General features: G+C 47.6%; 1 protein-coding gene across 6 annotated transcripts in view; it reads left to right on the top strand.

Annotated features, from left to right (window-relative positions):
* The window catches only part of OPCML (opioid binding protein/cell adhesion molecule like), a 1,025,210-nt gene extending 999,734 nt beyond the window's left edge, over positions 1-25,476 (top strand). For 2 of the 6 annotated variants that reach the window (XM_043873193.1, XM_043873181.1), the window contains 5 exons: positions 4,119-4,256; positions 4,639-4,759; positions 5,219-5,370; positions 6,263-6,289; positions 20,135-25,476. In XM_043873193.1, coding sequence (XP_043729128.1) covers positions 4,119-4,256; positions 4,639-4,759; positions 5,219-5,370; positions 6,263-6,289; positions 20,135-20,235 — 539 coding nt within the window. In that variant the 3' untranslated portion in view covers positions 20,236-25,476. The remainder of the gene's footprint in view (positions 1-4,118; positions 4,257-4,638; positions 4,760-5,218; positions 5,371-6,262; positions 6,290-20,134) is intronic. The other 4 variants (XM_043873186.1, XM_043873211.1, XM_043873207.1 and 1 more) reach the window with 4 other exon arrangements.
* Positions 25,477-26,454: the final 978 nt, after the last annotated feature.

The raw sequence follows: 26,454 nt of genomic DNA, 5'->3' as shown, positions 1-26,454 counted from the left end.
ATCCTGCCTGCAGCCTGGGCATCTCGCCTGCACCCCATCTACCTTTATTCCCTTCCTTACATCGGTGACTCCTTCCTCCTCCTCCTCTCTCCTTTTCTGTCCCCACTCATGTATTTCTCCCTCCCTGTCTCCCTCCCTCTGTCCCCCAGTCAGCAATCTGCCTTACTGGCAGCTAGCAAAGGGGATTCAAGCATTTGTAGCCCTTTTCTCTGCAGTGTGGAATCAGGATTTTATGTCACAACCAGAATTGCAGAGGGCAGGGAAAGCATTCCACACTGCAGTTTGCCAGGTCTCCAGGCATTTAGCAACCTAGATTTGTTCTGCTTTGCAAATCTCACCCAGTATTCAAAGCAGTTAAGGAAACAGCATCTCCACCCCCTTCTTTGGGTTTGAGGTGGGGACGAATGTCAACATTTTCTTCCTTTTCTTAGCAAAAGTGGTGTTCAAGGGTGCGGGTATTTTGCAGTAAGATCACAAGGACCCAGGGGGAAAGATAGTTTCAAGGGTCCAGATCCTTAGTGATGACCTGCCAGCAAAGCTTGCAGCTCCAGAGAAAGGGTGCCTTTTGAGATGCAAGCTCCACAAGGATCTCAACTCAAGGGGCAGGCAGTAAATGTCACTGACCAGCCAACCCCTTCACAGACCCAGGTGCACGAGAGAGTCAGAATGGGCTGAGAACAGCACATGAAGGAGAGTGTGGACAGAAGGCCAATAGCACAGAAATCCTGAGACACTTAGAAACGGGGGCAGATGGGGTGCAGGCCGAATGCTCTGGGTACCATGGGAGAAATTCTGAAGACACATTCAAAAGGGACTTTAAAGAGAAGATAGGCTACAAGACTAGACTGTGTTTTCTGAGAAAACATATGAAAAAGAGAGTTTCACATCTCCCCCACAGGTTTGCTTTAAGACAGAAATGCAGAATCCAAGCCCCACCCTGCACCTACTACATCAGAATCTATATGTAATACATAAAATCTCGGAGGAATTTATGTGCCAATTAAAACCCAAGAACCACTTACTTTACAGAACAAACTTGACGAAATTCATTTTCTCACTTAATGAGGTAGTATTATCGTAACAACCCTCATTTTGTGCAAAACACTCTTACTTCCTCCCTTATTTGCTGTCACAGAACAGTCCATGAAAACAGAACAAAGAGTGGAGATAAATTCCCGCGTTCCAGAGGGTGGCCTTGTTGCCCAGCAGCTTCCCCCGTGGAGGACCCAGGTCTGTCCCCTCATTCTGGTAGAAGACACTCACTCGGGGTCCTGTGCAAAGACCCCTATTATCCCCGAAGGGCTCCCTCCCCTTGTGCTGACTAGCATCACAGATTTGCCTCATCAGGGGCTTTAAGCCATCTGTCTGGTATAAACTGGGCAGCCTGCTGTGGGTCTAACTCATTCTCTCCAAGAAAGGTGGGTCAGTGACCCTGCCAGAGGTTCCTGCCAGGCCCACTGCAGGTAGCTCATCTCCTTGGTTAAGTACAGGGGGGTTAATTACTCGTGGCAAATACACTGCAGTACAATTTGAAAGAATGATGGAGTCTTTATAGGAGAAAGCCATCCTCTCCATCCTGCTATATTTATTCACTGCAAAAATGGCACGCTGAGTCTGGAAAGTCATTATGTCTGTATGATTTCACTGCTTGTTTTTTTTTCCCTTAAAAACACTTAGGTTGGTCAATCAGCATCATTTTAATGAATGAGGCAATTTTTATCTTTGTTGTTGTTTAGTCACGACCAACTCTTTGAGACCCCATGGACTATAGACTGTCAGGCTCCTCTGTCCATGGGATTTCCAGGCAAGAATACTGGAGTGGGTTGCCGTTTTCTTCTCCAGGGGATCTTCTTGACCCAGGGATGGCAAACATGGGTCTCCTGCATTGGCAGGTGGGTTCTTCACCACTGCACCACCTGGGAAGCATCTTTATTACACATCCTGAAATAAATGGTTTCAGAGTCCCCTTTGACACTGAGACACTGTTAAGTCTAAGAGAAACAAGGAGACGAGGGTGAGAGAATGTTGACATCCCTCTAATGACCCTGAGGAGTTAGATAGGAGCCAGCCTGGATGATTAAATGTCTGTGGGGTGGAGGGCAGTGACCAGCACCGCCACCCTGGGGTCCCAGCAAACAAGACCCCACCCCGGGGCCCAGGAGGCAACTGCCCTGGAGCATCTCCCTCACAATTTTCAAAGTTCTTGTCCAGTGCCTGGGACCAGACTCGCCCGGTAATACCATTCAGAACTGACACCCAGGTCTCAGGCTGGGAAGTGTGGGCTTGCCCTGAACCCCACTTTCCCCTTCACCTCTGCGTCCAGTCACTCCTCACGTGGGTTTGACCAGATTCCCCAAGATCCTGAAACTCTCCCTGTGGGCTTGTCCTGGGGTCATGTCCACAGGCCCAAGTCCCAGGAGGCTGCCCCGGCCAGTAATTGCTCCTGCTGGCCAGTGATGCAGGATTTCCTTCACAAAATAGCATGAGACTTGGGCTCCCAGGGCGGTGCTCACTTGGAGAGACTCAGTTTGTTTACATGTTGGCCTGAAGCCCCTCACTTTCTGCTGTTGGTCTTGGCAACCATTATCCAGATACTAAAGGCAGAGCCTGGATGGGCGTGCTGAAGTAAGGAGGGTATGGTGGCAAGAAAGGCCAGAAGAGCTGAAAAAAGTCAGTGTCCTGGGAAAGGGGTAGATGGTGGGAATGTCCCAAGACTTCTATGTCAGCAGAATCAGGATGCCAAAGCACCTGCCTGGTGTCTGCCCATCAACTCCCTCAGCCCCGACCTTCTCTTCCTGCCCCAAACCCATTGTGGGCCCAGACTTGGCTGATTGAGCGACCATTGGATTAGATATGCTTCTATGGGTTTGGAGAACATTTACAACACATTTTTATCATACTGAAAACCAATTCTGCTCTCCTGCCTAGAGCACAAGAAGGAATCAGGTATCAGGCTTATAAGAAATGCAAATGGATGTACTTTCTCGTTGGCCCTTGGGTGGGCTGAGTTTTTAAAGGAACCTGATGCTTTGGCAGATGCAGGACAACAGAGGGTCTGTCCTCTTTGCACTGAGCCACGAGAATTGGAATGAGGAATGAGGCAGAGGCAGACCGTTGCAAGAGTGTGTCATGGTGGCTGCAAGCAATGTCAGTTTCTCAGCCCCAGAATATTTGGGATCATGAATTGCAAGTTTCACAAATGCCTGGAAATAAGAGATGCAGGTTCATTCCCTGGGTTAGGAAGAACCTCTGGAGGAGGGCATGGCAACCCACTCCAGTATTCTTGCCTGAAGAATCCCATGGACAGAGGAGCCTGGTGGGCCACAGTCCATAAGGTTGCACAGCGCTAGACACAACTGAAGCCACTTAGCACGCATACAAGCAAAGCCTCCAGAATGTCCCACAAAGCTGGGTATTAAAATTATTAAGTACCCTCACCCTAGGTTTGAGTAACCAGAGCTCTATCGTTTGGGGCTTTCGGAGTTATTTTATGTTGGCAAATGTTTATTGAGCACCTACTACATAGCAGTCAAGAAGCGTTTCCTCATTCATTCATTCTCCGTTTTGTCTTCCCCAGGATGTTTGAAACCAACCAACTCTTTTGTGTCTGTTTGTACCAAAATGTTAATCATTCTACAAGTCTTGGTAGTTTGTATTCTGTGTATAAAGGCATGTAGTACACGGTGAAAATGTAGTGAAAAATGAAGATGTCCATATTCACATACCCTAACCTTATTCCCACATTTAAAAATTATGTTGCTGACCATGACAATTCTCTTTCAAAATAGCAAAGCTTATTAAAGTGCTATAGTATTTCACATGTACTCTCTTAGTTAATCCTCATAATAATCATATATAAAAAATGAATGCTATGCCCTTCTTAACAAATGATCTGAAAAGTTAAAGTGACTTGGACCCAAATGTATTGACCCAAGATTCAATCAGAGAATTTCTTCAAACACTTTGGGGCCAACAGATGTCTAGAATCTTTGAGTTGAGGTTCCAGCCCTATTTTATGGATTTTCGCATTCCTTCGCCTCTAAATTCTAGATGGAAATACAGTTATGTTCCCAGTCTCACAGTTTCTTGATTGTCTCTGTCTGTTTCTTGCCTCCCAGAAGGCCAGGGCTTTGTGAGTGAGGATGAATACCTGGAAATCTCTGACATCAAACGTGACCAGTCCGGAGAGTATGAGTGCAGCGCCTTGAATGACGTCGCTGCCCCTGACGTGCGGAAAGTAAAGATCACCGTCAACTGTGAGTGGACCCACTGTCAGGGAGTCCCAGGGGGCAGAAGGGCGTGGGGACCGGCAAGCAATGGCAAGGCCATTTTCTTAATAGATCCACGCTGTTTCCAGCAGGAAAACACTGTATGAGATCGCTGTGCCCATCACCATCTCCAGGGCCATGGGGCCTTCCTGTGACTGTCAGAGCTTTTAGCTAATGGGGAGAATTGTTAACTCTGGGTTCATTTGAAGGCTTGAAGATGATGCAGGGGTAAATGCAGTATCTTCAAGAAAGAAGTCCTTCTCCTAAGATAAATGGTTGTTTAGCTGGAGGAGGGGGTGTATACAGCAGGTGACTGTCAACTGTCCTGCCTCTCATCTGTCTTATGGCCTTGCTCTGCATCCCCCCACAGACCCCCCCTATATCTCCAAAGCCAAGAACACAGGGGTCTCCGTTGGCCAGAAGGGCATCTTGAGCTGTGAAGCCTCGGCAGTGCCCATGGCTGAGTTCCAGTGGTTCAAGGAAGACACCAGGTACCTTGAAAGCAGAAATGGGGCGTGTCTGAAGCAGAGCTGATGGGTGATGCCCCACGCAGAAGGAGGGTGATGGAGTCCAGGGGGGAGATATGGCAAAACCAAACTGATGACAGCCTCCATTATAACAGAGCCTCCTTTTAGAACCAACAACAAACAGCAGAGGAAGTTGGGAAGTGGGAAATGTGGATCGACTTTGTTCTAGAATCTGAGATTGGCTGTAGACGGGGTCATCTTGAAGGACTAGGAGCCTGGGAATGCAGCCTGGGAGTGTGGGCACCTTCCCTTTCCACCCCTGATGGAGACTATGATGCTTACAGCTGGAGGGAGAGGGACTGGGTTAGTTGGAGGGAAGGGCTTCATGTGGAGGAGAGTTGTGTGTGAATCCCCAGCCCCTCTTGCCTGCCCCCTCACTCCATGAGTGGAACCAGACCCCCAGTACCTCCTCTTCTTTCGCAGGCTGGCCACTGGCCTGGATGGCATGAGGATCGAGAACAAAGGCCACATATCCACGCTGACTTTCTTCAACGTCTCAGAGAAGGATTATGGGAACTATACTTGTGTGGCCACGAACAAGCTTGGGATAACCAACGCCAGCATCACACTGTATGGTGAGTGCAGGAGGCTTGGACACGGGGCTTGGATGGGCGGGGGAGGAAGGCGAGATCCGCTGGCCTGTGTCCATCCATACTGCTCCCCACTCCACCTTAGATGCGAACACAACCCCACCACCCAACCTGGTCATTCTCTTAGCCTGTGATACTGTGGCATTTACAAGGCAACCGATAGCTCCTGGTCTATCGTGAGGCGAGCTTTGCACCTTACAAAAGGAGTGAACCGAATTCTGAACCAAGTTGGACAGTGGTTGCCTTAAGCAAGATGGAACCATGGAAGAGTTCAATTTGCAGTACTGTCTATCGGTCTGAGGAGTTAATCAGATTTAATGCTAAGATGCCTTACAGGAAGAGTGTATGATTCTAAAGGTTCTAGTCGCAGTTGTAAACCAGGTCAACTCTGCCATCCTGACCCTCATGTTGACTGCATGTCATGTTCTCATTCATCGGAATGAACGGAGAAAGAGGCTGGTCCTCATCGGGACATCAGCTGGGACATCCATCCCTTCTCTGAGGGTCACCCCCTCCCATACGGGGTGAGGGGGCCCCAGAGCCCCAACTGGCCCGCTGGGAGCCCTCATCCCGCCTTCCCTCCATTCTCACACTGCTGTGTCCATCTCCTCGTGTGACATTTCACCCCACTGGCCAGGCCCAGCTTGTTGTGATGGTCCGTGTGTTTATGTGCGTGTGTATTTGCTGAGATTTGGCGAGAGGGAACTGTCTGGTAAGTAGGAAGGAAAGGTGTTCCTTGTTCATATGGACCTCAGCCCCCGAACAGCTTTCAGCGTTGACGTGAAGGGAACTTTGTCCACCAACCATCTGAAATGTGTGATCTGTGTCTCTTGTTTTCTCTCTGCATTGTGTGTACATTGTGCTGTGTGTGTCTTAGAAATAAGCCCCTCATCAGCAGTGGCAGGTGGGTACCGCATGTTCCTTCACTCCTCTGCCTGCCTGAATGCCTATGCTTTTGACCTTAAGCCTCCTTCCAAGATAGGCTTGCCTGCTCCTTCCCCCTGACTTGTTCTCCTTACTGGATAGACTTTGGGGGGCTGGTCTGCACACTTTAGGTAACAAACATGTAGAATATGATGGCTTTTGTTGTTGTGGTTGAGTCACTAAGTTGTGTCCGACTCTTTGTGACCCCATGGACTGTAGCCCTCCAGGTTCCTCTGTTCATGGGATTTTCCAGGCAAGAGTACTGGAGTGAGTTGCCATTTCCTTCTCCAGGGCATCTTCCCAACCCAGGGATTAGACCTGCATCTCCTGGGTTGCGGGTGGATTCTTTACCAGGGAAGCCCATGATGGCTTTTACACACAAACATGTGAAATATCGTTATCCGTTTCTGGAGAAGGGCTCTCTCCAAAATGATAAAGTTCCACTTGGTGGCTTTTAACAGGGATGTGTATTCTATTTGTATGTGGCACTAGCGGAACCCAGCCCAGACACGAAATGGCTTATTAGATGATTGTCTTCCTAGGGAAGTCACCCTAATGTTCCTTAGTCACTAAGTCGTGTCTGACTCCCTGTGACCCCATGGACTAAAGCAGGCCAGGCCTCCCTGTCCCTCGTGATAATTTCTTCAGCCCAAAGCAAAAAGGGATAATGACTTAATTCTGAAAACTTCATTTTAAGATATGAGTTCTTGGGTCATGTTCATAATGATCGTCATAATATCTACCATTTACCAAATATTAACTGGTTTCCATGCATCATGCTAGTTTTGTGCAAGACAGGTTATTAGTCCATTTTAAAGACAGGTAAGAGGAGGACCCCAGAGGCTAAGTGACACTGAAGTATATGTAGCTAGTGAAGAGGTGTTGATGAGACCCAGACCAGACCCCTCCTCAGTGCTGGAAGGTTTACCAGAGGACATGACACAAGGGCACATAGACACACACACACACACACACACACACACACACACACACACTCTCACACTCCCAGGCTGAGCGGAAGCCTCCACACAGCCCTCCGTATCAAGGACCAGTCTCAGCCACTGAGGACACGGTGACTTGAATTGTCCAGACCAGGAATCAGCCCTGACCTGCTCCTCTCCCAGCTCTGCATCTGCCACTTTCACAGCCCGTGGCTCTGCCCACACCATGGTGTCTGCGAATGTCCACGCCTTGGTGTTGATAGAACTGAGGGCAAAGGGCGAGGTTGGGGTGCCGCCCTGCACTGACTCTGCCATGTCCCTGTGAGCTGGTGGGGCTGCCCATGGGGGTGTGGCCGACAGGAGGACCCCAGGACTGACCACTAGAGGTCTGGGTGCTTGTACCCCTGTGCTGTGAACTTGGGAGAGAGGTGTGTCCCAGCCGAGGACGGCAGCTCATGGAGATGAAGGATATATTCACCTGCCAGGGCTGCTATAATGAAAGAGTGTAGGCTGGGACAGCAGAAATGGATTTTCTCACAGTTCTGGAGGCCAGAAGGCCAAGGTCAGCCAGGAAGAGCTGTTGGCTGTACTGGATGGGGGTGCTCTTCCTGGCTTGTAGATGCCAGCTTTGTTCTCATATGTCCTTTCCTCTGAGAATGCTGGGGACGGGGGCATGGAGATGGCCAGAGGTGGGGAGGGAGGGCTCCCTGGGGTGTCTTCTTATCATTCGAACACTAATCCTATCGATTGGGGCCCTACCATTTTAACCTCATGCTAAGTCACTTCGGCCCTGTCTGACTCTTCATGACCCTGTGAACTGCAGCCTGCCAGACTCCTCTGTCTTTGGGATTTTCTGAGAACTGGGTTGCCATGCCCTCCTCCAGGGGATCTTCCCAACCCAGGGATCGAACTCACATTTCTTACATATCCTCCATTGGCAGACAGATTCCTTACCACTAGCACCCCCTGGGAAGCCCATTATAACCTCACTTGACCTTAAACACTTCCTTAAAGGTTCTGTCTCCAAATATACATCAGGAGTTAGGGCTCCAACATGTGAGCTTGGGGACACAGTTCAGCTCATGGGAAAGACATAGCTTCATACCCCAGGGCATCCAGCCACATGAAGCCCAGGTCAGCAGTTAGCCTGTTTGAACATTTTCCATTTCCATCTCCCATCTTCTATGTAATCTGAACACATTCTTTTAGAGGACCATTTGAGCATTTACACACCATCTGCTCACACCCCCCCAAACCAACACACAGACATGCCGCATCCCCAGGCGTGCATTGGTGTCTGCCCTCAAGGACTGTGAGCTGGGTTTGTGGGGACTCTGGGCCCTGAAGTGATGTGTGAATCCATCACAACACACACTCATAACAGACCTCTCACACAAACATCTTTCATATAGTTTCTGCCTACACCTACAGAATACAGGAAAGTGAGATGAAAGCAATCTCAAACGAAGGCAGAAGACACAGGCTATGGAGGCAGTGGGCTGAGACAGGAAGTGCTTAGAAAAAAGGAGAGACAACCCAGGTCGGCGGGTGATGCTCAGAGGTGAGTCAGTGGCCGGTGTTGATGTGGGGTGTTTCCCTGTCATCACCAGTTGCTGCTCCTCCAGAGGCCACACAGACGGGACAGGTGACCAGCAGCATGCCAGCTCAAAGCAGCATTTCAGATTGTCCACTTTGCTCAGCCCCAGGGCCACTGTCAGGACTAGACAGGTAAAGGTAAAGAACAGATCAACACGGAGATGGAAGGGGAAACTAGTTACCAGGTCTGACTCTGGCACACACCATGATGCCCTCTGCTCCATGGTTGCCTGTAAAATGTAAGAACAGGAAAACACACACACACACACACACACACACACATACACACACACACACACACACCCCAGGCTTCCTTCTTGCTTTCTAAGTCCCTATTCTGAAAAAAAATCAAAAGGAAACTAGGGTCAGAAGCAGATCTCCAAAGCCTGACGTCCATAACCTTGGGGATGGTAGCAGCTGTTCTGATTATTGAAAACAACTTGCTGGAAGTATCTGTAAGCTTCTTGGAGTGGATGAGGCCTCCAAAGGCCACTCGGCCCTGACATCCTAGAGCCTTGCCGGGACCGCATGCAGCCGGGGTGGCTGAGCTTGGTGTGCTGGGCACACCTCTGCCCCTCGAGGAAGTCACTCACTTTCTCTGGACTTGCCAGCCCATTCTGCCTCTGCTGGGTCTTGGGCAAGAACCACCCCCCTCCCTGTCCTTAGGGTGCAAGGAGGGAAGATCTGAACTTGATTACATCCGGCACTGCAGAGACTGTGAGGCATGCAATGAGCCGTGTGAATGTCTGGATTGGAACTGGCGGGGGAGAGGGACAGGGAAGCAAACAAAGCCGGGAAGGAGGGGACGGTGCAGAGAGGAGAGCAGATTCATCTGTGAAATTGCAGCGACACCAACGAGGGGCTCTGAGTTAAGTACCAGAACTAGGGACCACTCCTCAGAATCTTGTCCTTGAATAGGAGAATGGCAAAGTAGTCCAGTGAAGGCAGCATCTGGGCTCAGGAGTTTTTTCCCTCAGGCAAAGTCTCAGTCCCTCAGAGCAGCCTGGAAGACAGTCTACCTCCCCTGCCCCCGGAAGCCATGAGGACAGAATCTCTGTTTTCTTTTGCTAATGGCATTCCTCCAGAATAAACATACATGTCAGGCTGGCTCTTCAGACTGGATTTTCTTCAACTAGAGGCAGCCAGACAGCTCTTCTCCTGTGCTCTGGCCGACCTCACCTAGGGCAGCCTCCGGAAAGCTGGCCACAGCCTGCCCCCCACCCCCTCATCCATAAAGGCCCCCAACATCCTCACCTTCCCTGGGTGGCTCCAGGTGCAACCTGAGGGCTGGGCAGAGGGGTCGAGGATCCGGCATCTCCTCTCCCTTCGCCTCCAGTCCGGACAGTCAGACCTCAGCCTCACAGCCCGTTCCCCCCAAACACCCAGACTCCCCTCGGCCCCGGACCTCCTGGCCCCAGCCCCCCGCTTCCATCTTCTATGATGCGCACACGTGGCTCTCTTCCTCCCCCTCGGTCTCAGCCTGCGTCTAGCCCCTCCACCGTCTGCCCAGGGGTGCCATCACAGCAAGAGGGGTAGGGTCTTCTGTGTCCTCGGGCGTCTTTAAAGGGAGCCCTATCTTAGCCCTCAGACCTCGCTTCGGGCGCTTCAGAAATGCCGTTCTGTGGGCCTGGTCCCAGAGCCATTGAATGAAAGTCTCCAAGGAGCCCTGAGGATGTGCTCCGTGGGCAGGTCTACCTGGGAGCCCAGGGCCCCCGGGAGCCAGCTGGTCTCTGGGCAGCTGTCTGGGAGCTTCCCGTCTGTGTCCCTAACTCTCTCCTCAGTTCTGAGTCAGAGGCCGCTCTGCCGCCTGAAAGTTCCATCAGGGCAAGCTCCATCTTTCTCTCTCTGGCACCTCCTCCTCCGCCCTGCAAATGTACACCTTATCTTCACACCCAGCCCTCACTCCAATCTCTGAGGTCATTCTGACTTTTCCCTCCCGCCACCCCTCATGCCTGTCAGCCCACAGGTCTGAGAAAGCAGGCCCCAGCCCCACCCCTCCCACTGCCTCTGCCCACCTCCTTCACTCACCCCAGAGCAGGTGCCATGTCTAGTCGTGAGCTTCTCTTACGGTGTGTGGGTCCCTTTGTCCTTGGTAATCTCTGCAATCTGCCACTTCGGGACCCCAGTGACCCTTCCCAAACTCAGAGTCAACCTGTTCACCCCCTGCTGAAACCTGCCTCCCAGAAAAACCTGAGATCAGCCTCGCCCTGAGATCAACCTCCATCATGTCCCCACGTTCCCTGTGGCCTTCTCTGCACCCACCACTCTATACAACCCCCTCCGTTGCCTGGGACCCTGGATCCCACTGCACATTCCAGCTTCTGTCCATCAGGAAATGCTTGCTTAGAGCCTAGTATGCACCAGGAATTAGATTCAGATTGAAGTATGGAGGGGAACACACTTCCCAACCTTGTACAAGCAAGTAAACAGGCATTTACAATAGAATATAGAACACAAGTGCTACCTCAGCAGAATAAAGAAGCTACTGGCTAGTAGGTGTTGGCCAGACGTGGCTTTAGACAGCTCATACCCACCTGAGGAAGCTGTGTCTGGAGCTCAGAGAATCTGAGCCATGTGACTGAATTCCTTCCTGCCTCAGATAGAAAGTCCACCATGGAAGGACACCCTAACATTAGGTTCTGTACCCAAGTGTGTCTGGCCTTAATCCTGTGCTTCTTTCTAACCCATAGTACCCAGTCTCTTCCAGTGTGTTGTAGGGTCACAGAAGGAAGCATTTGACTCTTCTATGCCTAAGTTACACTTACCTTTGAAGTGTCTCCTTAATGGTACCCCATCTACCAAGCATTTCTGAGTCCCACTGAAGAATCATTCACCCATCGTTTAGATTTTCCTGATAGTTTACCTTTAGGCTTGTATTTGTTGCTACACTGAAGGATATAGCCCTGAACCTTGTAATAGTTATTGTCCAGTAATTTATTAATCCTGAGTGGATTAATAAATATATCTTCCAGTCAACAGTGAGTCCATAACAGCCTCCATAAAGGGTGAAAGTCTTCACTATCCAAAGGGAGGACAAATACTCTAATGGTCTTGTAGTTTCCCCCCACCACCCACCAAGGAAGCCAAATCGACATATTGTCCTCACACTACCCCTTGCATTTCAGCCCCCCCAATATGTCCCAGTTCTAATTTGAAAATAAGGGTCCCCTCCAACCGGGTCTTCCTTGTAAGGGAGACAATGTAAGGGAATGTAAGGCAATGTAAGGAAGACATCCTGACCAACTGTTGAAGAAGGTGCTCATCAAGTGGTTTCTTCTTGCAGAGACATCCGAAGCTGCACATGCTTGTCCATTTCCTGCTGATAACATGTATGATTTTTATTTTCCAAATCCACTATTTAAATCCAGGTGGGAGGGAATGAGTCAGAGAGAAATGTTAATGCTTCTGGCCGGTGGCAGCAGCAGCAGCATTTGTATTTTCCCCAACCTGCAAAATGTCAACATATTAGGGGAAAAATATGCAGACATTTCACATTTCATTCCTGATGAGGCTCCTTGTCACTCCCTCGCACCCTGCTCCCCTCTGAATCACTGACATCTGGCCGTTAGCCCGAGCATTTAGGCTTTAACACAGAGTGCCTGGCTATGCTGATGTCAGCATACGCTGGAGCTTCTGGTTCGGCATAGACCAGAGCCTCGCCTCTTTCAGGGCTGTGATGAGCTGATGGGTCTGAATTAACTTCTGCTATGAACTTCCTAGGCCATGGGCTTTGTGGGAGCGGCTGCTGTCTTGGCCTCTTTATCCCCATGCCTTCCCAGAGCCGTGAAGCCTGGTTCATCTTCCCTGCAGAACAACACCAGGCCCTGTTTCTGCTGTAATTACAGACAATGGAGGAACAGCATCCTTTGATAGCAAGTTATGCACCTTCATCAGCCAGCCCTTCTGAAAAGAGGTTTATGTTTCCCCAACAAGAGTAACACACTCATTGTCTAATTAGATTTCCTCGCTCCTCTTTTAATCACCAAGAACATCATTATCTTTTTGGTTCCTCATTAGGAAGGTCACATAGTTCACACTCATAAAACTCATCTAAATTTCAGAACAAAAGTGTATCTTCTTAGATTTCAGATGCTTCCTTGATCTCACTGTGCTATTACCAAGTTCAACTTGCCCGTGTTTTTTTTTTTTTTCTTCTTTTTTTCCCCTTAATGTGATGACCATACTACCACCTGCTATTTTAACAGTATTACAGCTGCAGCTTGCTATCGAATTTCCTGCTGAAGAACTCCCGGTTTCCATTGCAATCGCAGGAAGAAAAAGGGGGTCGTTTCAATACCTTTCTTGCTTGTAATGGACCCTCCAGTTTTTCTTTTTATTTTTAAATCATGAAAGTATGATAACACATTTACAGGAGACCTGGAGAATACAGAACAAAGTATACATAGTTCCACTATATACTACAGTTTTTTAAGTAAATAAGGTTTTTAGTTGGAGTTTCAATATCAAACTCTTGAGAATTCATTAATGAATACACAGGGAATTAGAAGGATATAGCGGACCTGAAAAGCACTGTGAAACGCTTCAACATAATTAAGATTTATATAATTTTCACATAACAGTAGGATACAAATTCTATTCAAGTTCCCATAGACTATAAACTAGGAGACACTGGAACATATCCAGGGACATAAAACAAGGGGCAAAAATTTCATGGTCTAAAGGTATTGAAATCATACAGAGTCTGTTCTCTTATCGCTGTGCAATTATGCTAGAAATCAATATCAAAAGACATTTTAAAATAACTCACGTATTTTCAAGAGAAATGTGGCGTTTACCAAGAGAGATCTTTGACTTAGCCATTGAAAGCCTCAATAAAGTTAGAAGGCTGAAAAAACAAAGAGGATGATTGCAGAGAAGAAAGCATCTAAATGAAAAATTAATATCAAAATGAGAAATTAATATCAAAGATACTTAAAAAAAAACATGTATCTGGACCCTTCAATTTTTAAGCTTCAAAATCTTCTGCAGGGCAGGATCTCATCCATAAGCTTATGTAGTTTGCTGGGAGCTTTGTGCTGAGTTTGGGTGCTTTGATTTCTAACCCCTGTTCCTCCAGAGTGTGATCAGCCTGCTCTTGAAGTCAGCCACTCTTGTTTTCCAGCAAACTGGGTTTGCAGGTTAATTCTATGCTAAGTCCTCGACCAAATTTGCTTTTTAAAAATCTGTATGGTATAGTATATTTAATTCAACAAAGTAGGTAGCCCCTCCAAGTGGACTTAATTTTATTCATCTGTTTGTTTGCCGCTTTCTTTATTTACTCGTCTTACCACTTCTGGGCCTCACACATGGCCATAAAAACCTTACCTCCAGTGCTGACAACACAGACAGAATGATTGACCTTTCTGATGTTTATCATTTCTGGAATTGATCTCTTGATCATTTCTGTCTCTTTCTCTCTTCTGTATGCCCAGGATTAGCTCATTTTGGTCTGCATATGTCCCCAAGGTATTTAGTTGTCATGTATGTCATTCATGGTTGATTTTGTGGCTTTGTGTCTTTGTGTGGGCTTTTATTTTCAAAGGTACTCAACAACAGGAATGAAGGAAGCAACACATTTTTAGCGATAAGGAGGGTGAAATGAGGGGAAAGGGCATAGTAACATGTTCTCACTTTTAGTTTATCCCTGAAAAACTATGTAATTAAGTCTGATGTTTATAAGAGTCATTCTGTTGGACTGAGTCATTATTAAGGGTAAATAAAGAGGTCTCGTATGTGGGGATTTCCCAGATAAAGAGATGGGCTTCTAATTATACCTCCTGAGGGTAACTGGCCTTCCCCGAGAAGCCTTAACCTGTGGTTGAAGCCACCTTTGGTTTTGTCAGGAGAGACCAGTCACTTGCTTGCTAAGCCAGAGTCACGTTTGCTTGGCAACTATCTTTGAGAATCCAGTGTACACAGAGTGTCTTTATTTAAAGCATGAGCCCCACCAAAGATGCTACTTTAGAAACTAGCTGCTATGTTCCTAGTTCTGATTAACCCAGTAGTTATTCATCCTTTACTTAGTCTCAGGGATTTTATATGCCATCTGAACTCATCCTCAGAGCATCCTTGCACAGACAAAAGCACCTCCCCACAGAGTTTATACATGAAAATCACTGCTTCAGAGATCCAAGTCATCATGCTACTTCCTGCTAGTGAATTTGCACGAGGGAGCTCAGCTTGGTGCCCTGTGGTGACCTAAAGTGGGGGAAGGGGGTGTGGGTGGAAGGTCCAGGAGGGAGGGAATGTACGTTTACTTATAGCTGATTTGTTTCATTGTACAGCAGAAATTAACACAGCATTGCAAAGTCATTACATTCCAAAAAAATTTTTTTAAATTAAAAAACAAAACTTATCCTGCTAGTAAATAGCAGAGCAAGAATTCAATTTTAGTTCTCCCTGACTCCTAAATTTAGTCCTCTTAGGCTTTCCAAAAGGCAAGGCGTTCCTGATATGAAAGGGAGGTTGGGCTGTTTTGTTTCAAAGGGCGTTCTTCTCAGATTCAGTGAAGGATTAAAACATGTTTGTGTTTGTTTATTGGTTTAGGTGAAGACAGAGGACTTACACACACACACACACACACACACACACACACACACACCGCATCAACAACAGCCAAAAACTAGAGGGGGCTCACTGTGTGCAGAGAGAGGCTGTGCCTCTCCTTCTCTTTGGGATGGTAGCTGGCGCATGACAGGAACAGCACACGGTTCTTGGGCGGACGGCGTGGCTGCTGAGGCCAGCGTGGGGTCTGCTTCTCCTCGGACTTGCCGCAGATCTTGTCTTCGGCCCTCTCTCATCGCCCTGCTCAGCACCCCACACCTCCTAGGTCCTCCCAGCCAGTGACCTCTGTCACCCATCTCGCCACTTCACTCTTACCTCCCAAAACCCAGCTCAGCATCAATGTATTTGGAAAAGATCTCCCAAATAAGCTAACATTAGCCTCAACTAAGGGCTTCCCCAGTGGCTAAGTGATAAAGAACTGGCCTGCGATGCAGGAGCTTCAGGAGACACAGGTTCAGTGCCTGGGTTGGAAAGATCCCCTGGAGGAGGAAATGGCAACCCACTCCAGTATTCATGCCTGGAGTGTAACCCTGGTGGGCTACAGTTTATGGGGTCACAGAGTCAGACACGATTAAAACAACTTAGCATGCACAGCCACAACTAGGCAATGGAAGGTAGGGGGTATGGACCCATGAGAGCAGTCCTTCCCATGATCTCGTGTCTACTTTCTACCAGATGCCACCCTGACCCCTCCATTTCTTTATCTGAAAACTGTGTTATGAGCCCTGTTTTCAAGGAGAAACTGAAAGTACTTTGAGATCACAGAGCTGGCAAGCCACAGAGTCAGGATTTAAACCCAAGTCGGTCTGAAGCCAAGTCCCAACCATTAGTTGCACTTTTCTAGGGACCAGTGACTTTGACCCCAAAAGGTTTAGGGCTGCAGAGACAAAGCTGTGAGGCCAAGGTGGGGCAGAGGCGTAGAAGTAATCAAGGCGGACACGCCAATTTGCTGAACAGCACCCATCCACCCCTGCTTCTGTATTAAAGCACAGAGAAGCGTTTACCTAATCAGGTCAGTGACCTTCAGATACAGAAAACCTGCAGGAGAAAGAGAGGGTGGGCCAAATGGAGGGTAATTGAAACACACAGTAGCGTATGTAAAATAGATAGCTATTGGGAAGTTGCTGAAGAGCAGAGGGAGCCCCGCCCAGTGCTCTGTGATGACCTAGAGGGGTGGGATGGTGGGTAAACGGAGGCTCGGGAGGTAGGGGATAGATGCTTACTCATGTCTCATTCACGTTTTTTGTACAGCAGAAACCAACACAGTATGATAAAGTAATTATCCTCCAATTTTGAAAAAGAAAACCTATGGGAGATACCCAACCCAAATTCTCCCCACTGCCTCATTTCCAATAGAATCAGGGTTACTGTGAAGCTGCACTAATGAATCCATTCGCTGCTAAAGGCCTCCGTCTTACATTCCGCCAGCCTGCAGTTGGTGCATGCACCTGAGCTCCTCTCTCTCGGCTTTGAACAAAGCCCGGAAGATTTCCTGTGGCTGCTCACTGCACTGGCGTTTGTCCCAACTGCCAAATCTCAAATGTGTCAAGGATCCATAGCAAGAAAGCAAGGCTAGTTTAATCTCTGTCCTAGCGGGTTTGGTGAACTCCTTGGCCAGAACAGCTTGGCCCTTTCTCATACACTGATGGGCCATAGACACTTAAACAGTAAATTGCCATGTTGTCTGATGCTTAGAGCAGGGCTTATCACACCCACTAAAGCATAAAACTTCCTGCAGCAGCATAGAGAATGAGACCAAAATAGGGAAACGTTAGAGTCTAGGAGTATTTTGTGCCCTCTTACTCTCTCAGGAGATGGCATGCTGGCATGTAGAAAGCTGCATGGTGATGGTCTCATACCTGCTGGAAAAGACCGTCTGGCTGTCCGCACCCCCGCCTCCCTGCCCCACAGCCTTTGCTTCTGGGGCCAGATACAGAGTGTCTAGCCATTCTGTAACTCCAGATGCTAAGGGAGAAGAGCTCAGAGGTCACCCATCCCAGTCTCCTTTCGCTCTGCTGGTGGAAGGACCATGGTCACAGAGGGGCTGTCCCTCAGTGAGGAATCTCTCTCAAAGGTTTTCTGTATGCTAAAACCACTTACCTGGTTATGCAAATATTTCTCTATGCTTTAATACAGAAGAAGTGGTGGGTTGCAGCTGTTTAGTGAATTGGTGTGGTCCCATGATTACTTCTGGAGGAAGGCATGGCAACCCACCCCAGTATTCTTGCCTGGAGAATCCCATGGACAGGCAGAGCCTGGCAGTCTACAGCTCATAGAGTTTCAAAGAGTGGGACACAGCTGAAGTGACTTAGCACACACGCACGCATCCCAGTTTCTGGAGAAACTGAGTCAATTCAGAGGCCACTGTGGCGTGATGCCGCAGTCTCTGAAAAACATGCACAAAAGACCATTTTCCACAGAGAAGAGGTGGAGTTGTGGTCATCAAGGGCACCAGCCTTGTAGACAGAGTGACTCAGTTCTAGTCCAGCTCTGGGTGTATTATCTTGTGTGGCCATAGGCAGGGCACTTAACTTTACAGCTCATCAGTTGCCCATCCATAACGTGGGCATACCATAGGGTTTCCTGAAGATAAAACGGGTTAATAGAGGTTCTGCATTTAGAGTCACAACTTGGCACACAGAGAGCACCATATATTATTAATATGCCTTATGGCCATACCCCCAAGCGGGCTGAGCAGGCGTGGTGCCTGCTGGGGTCCTGCTCCTTGGAGAAATCAGCTGGCGTGAACAGTGGCTGCACCCTGCCTGCCTGATCAGCATGAACACCTTACTGCCATTGCCACCTGCTATCGTGATGACTCCTTCTCATTTACCCACAGTTTAATGCACTGGCTTCATCAATACATCTCCTCTCCTGTTTATTTAATCTACATCCAACCTTACGCTGGTAATGTGACATTCCCCCAAAATGCTAAGCCCGCTGGTAGAACTTGGAATAAAGTGATTCTTATAGTAAAGACCCCTGTCTATCTAGCATGGAGCCCACTCAACAGTTTCTTAAGTTGACATCAGTGTGTAATAAATTAGCAAAACACACGCACACATATATATATAAAACTAGTTAATACACATCATATATAGACTTTATATTTTAAATATTCTTTAAAGAATCATATGGTTCTGCATCATCCATTTCCTTTTAAACTCTCTTGAAAATCTCAATCACTCATCTTTTGCAGAAGACAATATAGAGAATTACCTTGGGCTTCAAACTGGGCCTTTTCCAACTTAGTGCATTCTCTAGGCTGGTACGATTCCTTAGGATATATGCCTTGGCTAATGGGGACCCCAGAGTCAGGCCACTTTCTATAAATGTTCATGAAGCCGTTATGGGGACCACAGCAATGTGCTAAGGCCTGGACTCTGCCCTTTTCTGTGAATACTCTATAACCAAAGTACAGAACACTATGAGCAGGACTCTCAAGTTCTCAAGTAAATATGAATTCTTAGTAGATAAGAGAATCGTGTTATGCACTGGAGAAATAGAAGGCATCCTGCTGAGAACACTGGGGTGGGAACAGATGGAAGCTGGTTGCTGAAGCGAGAGACCCATATGTCCCCTGGCTAAAGGTCAGCATCAACGAGGCCTGGATCCAAGCCATGATACTGACCAGGAAGCTGCGGGGCCTGGGTGCTGTCAGAGGAAACCTGGCTCCACCGGCCCTTTCATCAGGAGTGCAGTTCTTTGCCAAGGAGCCACGTTACCACTAAAGGTGGCCGTGATGCCCTGCCTGTCTTCCCTGCTCCTGCCCTTTGTTGCTGGCCCTACAGGGTTGCCTTTTGAGGACTTATACTCCTTTGACTAAGACGTAGCTTCGCTTACCCTGGAATCCTCTCTGTTCGCTGGTCACGGCTCTTGCTGATGACCCTAGATTCTTATGCTGCCCAGCAAAGGTGATGGATGGGTGTGGGGGCAGGGCTGGACACTTATCCTTCCACCCTGGGTCCTCAGGACGGGCGAGGACAACCCCCGTGCACAGTCTGTCTTTTGGAGGAGGATGTAGATAATCGTGCTCTCATCTCGTGTGGAATGTGAGGGATTCAGGAGGGCTATGTCAAAGCGCCAGAGAGGGAAGAGGAAAGAAGGATGCTCGAGGGAAAGCCCGCCAGGCAGAGGACAGTGGCCACTAGGTCTGAGTAGGCGGGGTCCTCTCGGTCCCCTCTGGTCATGTGGGCTCGACTGCTGGCTTAAACCCCACCATAGTGTCTAAAATGATGCGGTGTAGTTATTCATCTTCCCCAGTGCTCCACAACATCCCAGTCACGCCAGACGAAGAGTCGGCCACGGCAACACCCAGACTCCTGGGTCTCATGAAAGCCTCCCTCCCCCTCCCGCCTCCTCCCGCCTCTCCCCTCCATCCTGACTCTCCTCCCCCATTCCTCGGCTTCCCCTCCCACCCCTGTCTGTCCTGCACACCACCTCCAAGGTCCTGCTCTGTCCTGTCAGCCCGCAAGTCTACCCCTGCTTTCCCTCTGCCTCTGTGGGTGTTTTAACCCCGGTCCCTGAGAGCAGGCTGCAGGGTCCAGGTGTCCCAGTGAGGAGCCCCTTTGAGTCTCTCCATTTATGGGGACGTGGAAGGGTCAGGGGTCAGGTGGAGGCTGTTCAGAGAGAAGCACGTCTGTGCAGTGCTTGGAGGGGCTGAGGAAGCTGCCGTCTGGGTGTGTGCTAACGCTAACGAGCCTGTCTCTCTTTCCCCTACACAGGGCCTGGAGCCGTCATTGATGGTGTAAACTCGGCCTCTAGAGCGCTCGCTTGCCTCTGGCTATCAGGGACCCTCTTTGCCCACTTCTTCATCAAGTTTTGATAAGAAAGCATAGGTCTTCTGAGCAACGCCTGCTTCTCCATATCACAGACTTTACCTGCACTGCGGAGGGCCAAACAGTTTGGGCTTCTTTTTGTTTCTGTTCCTTTTCTCAGTTTTGGGGTTTTTTTTGATTCTTTTCTTTGTTGATTTGATTTTTCTTTCTAGTTTGAACGAGTGGGGTTTGGGGGAGGGGTGGGCAGGGTTCTACCACATGTAGGATAATCACTCATAGGTGGTGTGTCCAAAAATGGAACCCGTTCTCCACCCTTCCCCTCCCCTCCCTCTGCTCCCTCTGGCATCGTCACCACCAACCAACCACCCTCCACACCAAACCGTAAGTTCCATTTGGGCAAAAAAACGTGCCTCGTGATAAGCACCCTGAAGACACAACTTGACTTATAATGTAGTGCGCAGCAAGAATTATATCCAAGTGTCCTATTACTGTGTCTTTAAAGCTGTGGACCATTTTCCTGACTATGATGTACAGATCCCTCTCTCCATGTTTGTTATGATCTAATTACATGAGGGTTCACATCCTTTCTTTCTGGGAAGTTCTCTTTCTCTTCCTCTCTCTCTCTCTCTGTCTCTCTGTCTCTGTCTCTGTCTGTCTCTCTCTCTATATATATATGAAACATTGCCATCTTTTCTAGCCATTCTGCCCTATTTGCTTTCTCTACCAGCTATAAGGATTCAAAGTTTGGGGGTAGGCATACAACCCAAACCTGAACATTGAGAAGTCATGTAACCGAAAATCGGGGGAAGAATCTTGAGCAGAGTATTTCTCTCTGAAAAATACTATCCAGTTCTTAAAAAATGATCCAGAGGTGGCTGATTATTTAGGTTTTATCAAGCTCACTATCAAAGTAATACACCGTTTCCCATCTACTCAACCATCTGATTGATCACTCCATCCAATTATCTCCCCACCCATTTTCCTCTCTGGCAATCTACTTCCTTTATATATCAATCTATCAGTGTAATTATCCAACACATCTTTCTATTTCATTCCCCACTACTCACTATCAATCCATCACTGTATTCATCTCTAGTCATAGTGTGTCTGTTCCACTGGATTCATGTCTCCTCTACCTTCTGCAGACATTGGCATCTTCAGAATTAACCATCAGCTTCTCATGTGAAAGCCAATGATCTCATGCGCTGACAACATAGAAAAGCAGTATGTCACGGGCTGTCTGGAATGTGCCCGTCCATCTACCCCAAGTAGGTGCTGGTAACAGATGGACCGAAGTAGCAAGTGAAAGATCAGTCAGTCACTCTTCCCAGAAGAGATCATGTTTCCAGAAACAGCTTCTTGGGAAGCAGATCGGCCTTGGCAAAACCTTGATGAGCATCGTGTTTTATCTTTCTCACTTGAAGGACCAAGGTGCCAATCTTCATGCTTCTCTCAGCCTTTCAAGAAAGTGCATGTCAGGAATCTATGAGACTGTCCTTAACAGAAAGAGAGAGAAAAACACACTTCTGTCTCTTCAACATGAAGACAGCCGTCCATCTGAGTGGGGTGACTTCTGCTGTCCTCCCCTTTCTGCTCCAGTTTTGGTTTCATGTGTTTTGAAAACTATCCAGTAAAGAGCCGATGGAAGCCAATTACACGGCGGGTGTGTTGACAACTCTGGTATTTGTTTCTGGAAGCTCTTCTGAGCTGAGGGCACTTGAGCAAACTGACTTAATTTCCAAGCTCTTGATTAACACAACACTGCAAACAGACGGGGAGAGTAACATGCATCTTCCTTGGATACAGGCTGCTTCTCCAGGAACTTTGGGGGATAATGCCCTCAGCTCTCCATGTTCAGATCTTTCCAGAACACAAAGAAGAGCTGACCCTATCCTTCTGCTTTATCTCCCGGGACAAGAAGGACTCAGCCAGCGAGAGTGACTGGGATGCAGAAGAATGGCATCAGAAGCCTGCAGGGCTGTGCCCTTGACCTGCGCTGCAGGGGGTGACCTGCTGAGAAAGAGGAGAGCCAGCAATGACTGGATCAAAGACCCGGGCCCAAAGGAATACTCTTTAGCACCACGATCTAAAGCATGAGAAATATTAGCTCCAGAGTTCCCTTCCCGCCATGCTTCATTGGTCTTCTTCCTCTGAAATGTGGCCTCTTTGTTTCTCTCTGTTATGACACATGAACGTGATGTACGGTGGAGAAACACACTCACGTGTGCACGTGCGTGCGTGGGTTGACTTGGCATATGAAAAGCTCTGCACTTCCGTAGAGTTAGAGCTGGTGTGAGTGAAATTAATATTATACTTGCCAGCTGTAAACAGACATCTGCATTTCCCAGGGAGCTGCCAGGAGCCAGATTTGCAGAACATGAATGATGTGCCAAAAGCAGTGTGTGGATTCCAAGTTCCAGGGACGATCGTGAGCAGGCATGGAGTCAGAATTAAAGGTCGGACGTCAGTGTTTCAGACCTGTCACCGCGGCCTGGGTGGTGTCAGACACTGAATGAGCGTGTAACGTGTCACATCGAGTGTTCTGCTGATAACACGCTTGCTCCTTAGGAGTAGAAGTGTGGGCGCTGTGGGGACCAGACGGTCTTGGAGAACAGGGTGCTTGAAATGGACGAGCTGGGCATGTTCTTTCCTCTGAGACTTGATCAAAAGGAAGGCATCCATCCTTCTTCAGCCAGGAGAATCCCTGAACCTTCCAGACACAAAGAGCCTGGGTTCAGAGCCACTAGAGAACTCTGTGCTGCCTCTTACAGCAGATATCAGGAAGCATGTCTGGGAGTTACAGACTCCAGCCCTGTTTCAGAGGGAAAGGCTCCTAGCGTCACTCCTCACCTGTCTGGGATAAAGACAATGAAATAAGCAAGACCCAAGGAAACGGGGCAGTGGAACAGAAAACCCTTCTGCCCAGCAGACACAGTCCAGATTCTGTGTTGTCTGGGTTCCTTTGGTGGGGATGGCTCCACAGGATGGGAGCTGTTACCCAACACCTTGGAGCATATGGAGTAGCAAATGCCTAAAGACAACGTCCAAGTCTCTTTACATATGGAGGGCAGATGGATCAGGCCTGCTGGAGAGAGAATTTTTTCAAGGTGCCAATGGCGGGGTGGGGCTTGGGGTAGAGGAGGAAAAAATTAACTCTTGAGTCTCTGAGAACCTGCGGCTTTTCACGGGTTCTGCACGTGAGATGGAAACCCAGTGAGGCTTATCAAGAAATCAGGTGAGAGGAACTCGGCAATGTATAATAGGTACTCTGAAACCCTGCCTCTCCCCAAAATATGTATTTCCACCAAAGTGAAGCCAGTGCAAGTGCTAGTGTTGAGGTCCTGGCCAAGCTGTTTTTTCAGTAGTTTCATGTCAAGTGCCTGATACCGTCTTCTGCAAGTTGAAGCAAATGCGTTTAGTTTTTTTTGTTTGTTTGTTTTATCTGCGGGAAAGAGGCCATCCAGGCAAGTGGTGGTTGAAACATGCTCCTGTTTTATGCAGAGAAATTATGCTTAGTTGTGTTCAACTGAACAGAAGGAAAGGTGAGGTTTTGTATCAGAAAGAGGACCGGAGCTCTTTCCTCTGAAACCCATGCCTCAAGGTAGACAATGCATTTCATAGGTTGGACTGTTCGTTCTCAAAACCTGGGTGGGAGGTATACTGTGGGACTTGGGGAAAGTCCAGAGCAAGTTGGAGTCCAAGGATCTGTTCCTGAACCAATCCAGCAACTTGCTCTCCACGTGGAGGGGTCATCGAGCTCCAATTCTCCTGGGAAAATGCTTGGGAGAAGAGTAGAGAACCTTGAGGTGGGCAGTCCCTCTCCAGGCAAGCTCATCAACTGCATAGCCTCAGGAGTGGCTGGAGATTGCTGTTTACCTCCAGTTCCAAGGGAGGGTTTCTCCTCCCTGGTTGAGTATGGTTGTCATCATTAGGACGGAGGAGTGGGATGAGGGATGGGGCCATGTCACCTTTCCCAATTTGACCCTGAGTCCTCACCAGTGAAAATCTGGCTTTGTGATACCTGGAACCAGCCCTCCTTCCCCCCACCAAAAAAACCCCAAACAATTAATTTTTATAATCTCTTTGGAATTAGAGAAAGTAGGGGAAGTGGTGTAGAATGTTTCCCATTGGTAATATTCTTTTTTGTTTGTTTTTCTCCAAAAATGAGGATCATTCACATTCATTTTGTATGAGCCCTATTCCTAGAAACTTACACCCAATTGCCTCACCTCCTACTTGCCCAAGCTTCCCTGTCTTTTTATTTTAAGACAAGTAAGTTGGAGCAATTTCAGGAAAAATTCACAGGTGTGTTAGCTAGGAAGGCAACGTTCTCAGAAAGATACCATGTGATGAGAACTCCTAATGATCACTAACAGCCAACAAATAAAAATGCTGGTCTCATTTCCCTCATTTCTTGAGAAAAGAGAAGTAAATGAAAGAAGGAAGAGATAGATATGCAATTAAAAGATGCGGCGAGAAGATAGAGCTGAACCAAGCAATTTAGCCTTCAGGTGCAGAACACCGGCGGTCCACAGGGCTGTGGAGTGGACTCAATTAGACACAATTGTCTTCAGCCTGCAAGTAGCCAGTGAAGCCTAATTTCCCGTGTTTTAAAAGACATTCCATTTTGTTTCTTTCCACGGTGTCCTTTTAAAGCACAGGATTGTTTTTGTTGTTCCATGATACTGAGTGCGGAAAGAAAGATGATGAACCCTCTGCTCTTTTTGGGGGGGCCACATTCTACGCTATTGGCCAATTTAAAATGATATCAATCATAGCAATGATAAGTAATCCTAGCTGCCTTTGTGTTAGTTAAAGGGAGCATTTTTAATCATTCAGAACCTTTTGTGACATGTAAAGTGCAATTGTGAGGAACGTGTGGGTGTATGAAAATGTATCTGTCAAGTTCAGAGTCCTCTAGATTAAAAAAAACTTATGACTTATCAATGGTGCCGTCCTAGCTGTGTCAGACAATGGGTGTGCCCGTTCTCACAATTATCCTGAAAACAGATCTGTGTTCAAATGCTTTAAAATTTTATCACATGATACAAGAGTATAACTTTGTCAACCTTCTAGAGGTTTTTTTCCTCCCCTTCTATTTTCTTTCTTAATTTTTTCCTTCGAAAATCAATGAAGACTTGATTTCTGTCAATAATTGTATTAAGGGTGAAAATACTACCTGAATTTTGTGCATGTTACATTGTAGTTGTAACCTTTTCTAATTCAGGATGAACACTGAGATGGTTGTGATTGTGCAGTGTATCAATAAAGTTCAAAGTAATTTGTAACTTCTGGGGGGCTATTTATTAGGACACCGCATTGAGTACCCAGGAATGGGGAAAGCTAAGCAGGGTATGCTTCTCCCGTGTGTGTGTGTGTGTGTGTGTGTGTGTGTGAGGCTTTGGGAAGGAGATGCGATCAGAAAACTGGGTACCATCTCTCTCTCTCTCTCTCTCTGTCCCTCTCTTTCATGCATGTATACACCCACATGCACACAGAATACTATAATAAGCAATTTCATGTTACAATTGCATATCTTATATCTATGCCATTTACAAATCATACAAAATGCAAATAATATAAAATGCAGCTGCAGCCTCAAAGTCTAATTTATTGGCTTAGACTACAATGAAATCAGAAGAGAGGTTTCAGAACATGAATGACCAGATATCACTCAGTTTGAGCACTCCGTAACAGTTCCTGCAGCTTGAGCCCATTGGACCAAGCACCACTTTGACAAGAGTAAGTATGAGGAAATACGGTGACTGTGATATGCACTTACTCTTTTTTTTAAATTAATTTTTATTGGAGTATAGTTGCTTTACAGTGTTGTATTAGCTTCTTTGTACAGCAAAGAGAATCAGCTATACATATACATATATGTATGTATATATATACTCTGTTATGGATTTCCTTCAAAACACACTTATTCTTAAAAGTACATTGGAGGTACTGTTGGTTTACTGTAGCATCCACAGGGTAACGGATGAGGAAGAGACCTGGAGAGCAAGTTCATTCTTCCAACTGTCTTTCCTAAAACATCTTTCTCTTCAGTAAATCTCCCACCATCTTGTCACATATCCATCTGCTTTTCCAAAGGAATGGGTATTAACCTCTTTCTTGCAACTTAGCTTCCCACCTGCCATTTCTGTATCAACGAACCCTTCCAAGCTCTGCTGTTGACCAAACGTGTGATCTTGGACTTGATGTTTTGCCTTACACGTCTTTATTTCCCAGCTGCACCATCAGTAAATTTACCCACCGCG

This window comes from Cervus elaphus, chromosome 2 (genome assembly GCF_910594005.1).
Source record: "Cervus elaphus chromosome 2, mCerEla1.1, whole genome shotgun sequence".
NCBI classification, from domain to species: Eukaryota; Metazoa; Chordata; class Mammalia; order Artiodactyla; family Cervidae; genus Cervus; species Cervus elaphus.
The sequence above is the reverse complement of the archived record's forward strand: the minus strand, read 5'-3'. Positions and strand labels throughout refer to the sequence as shown.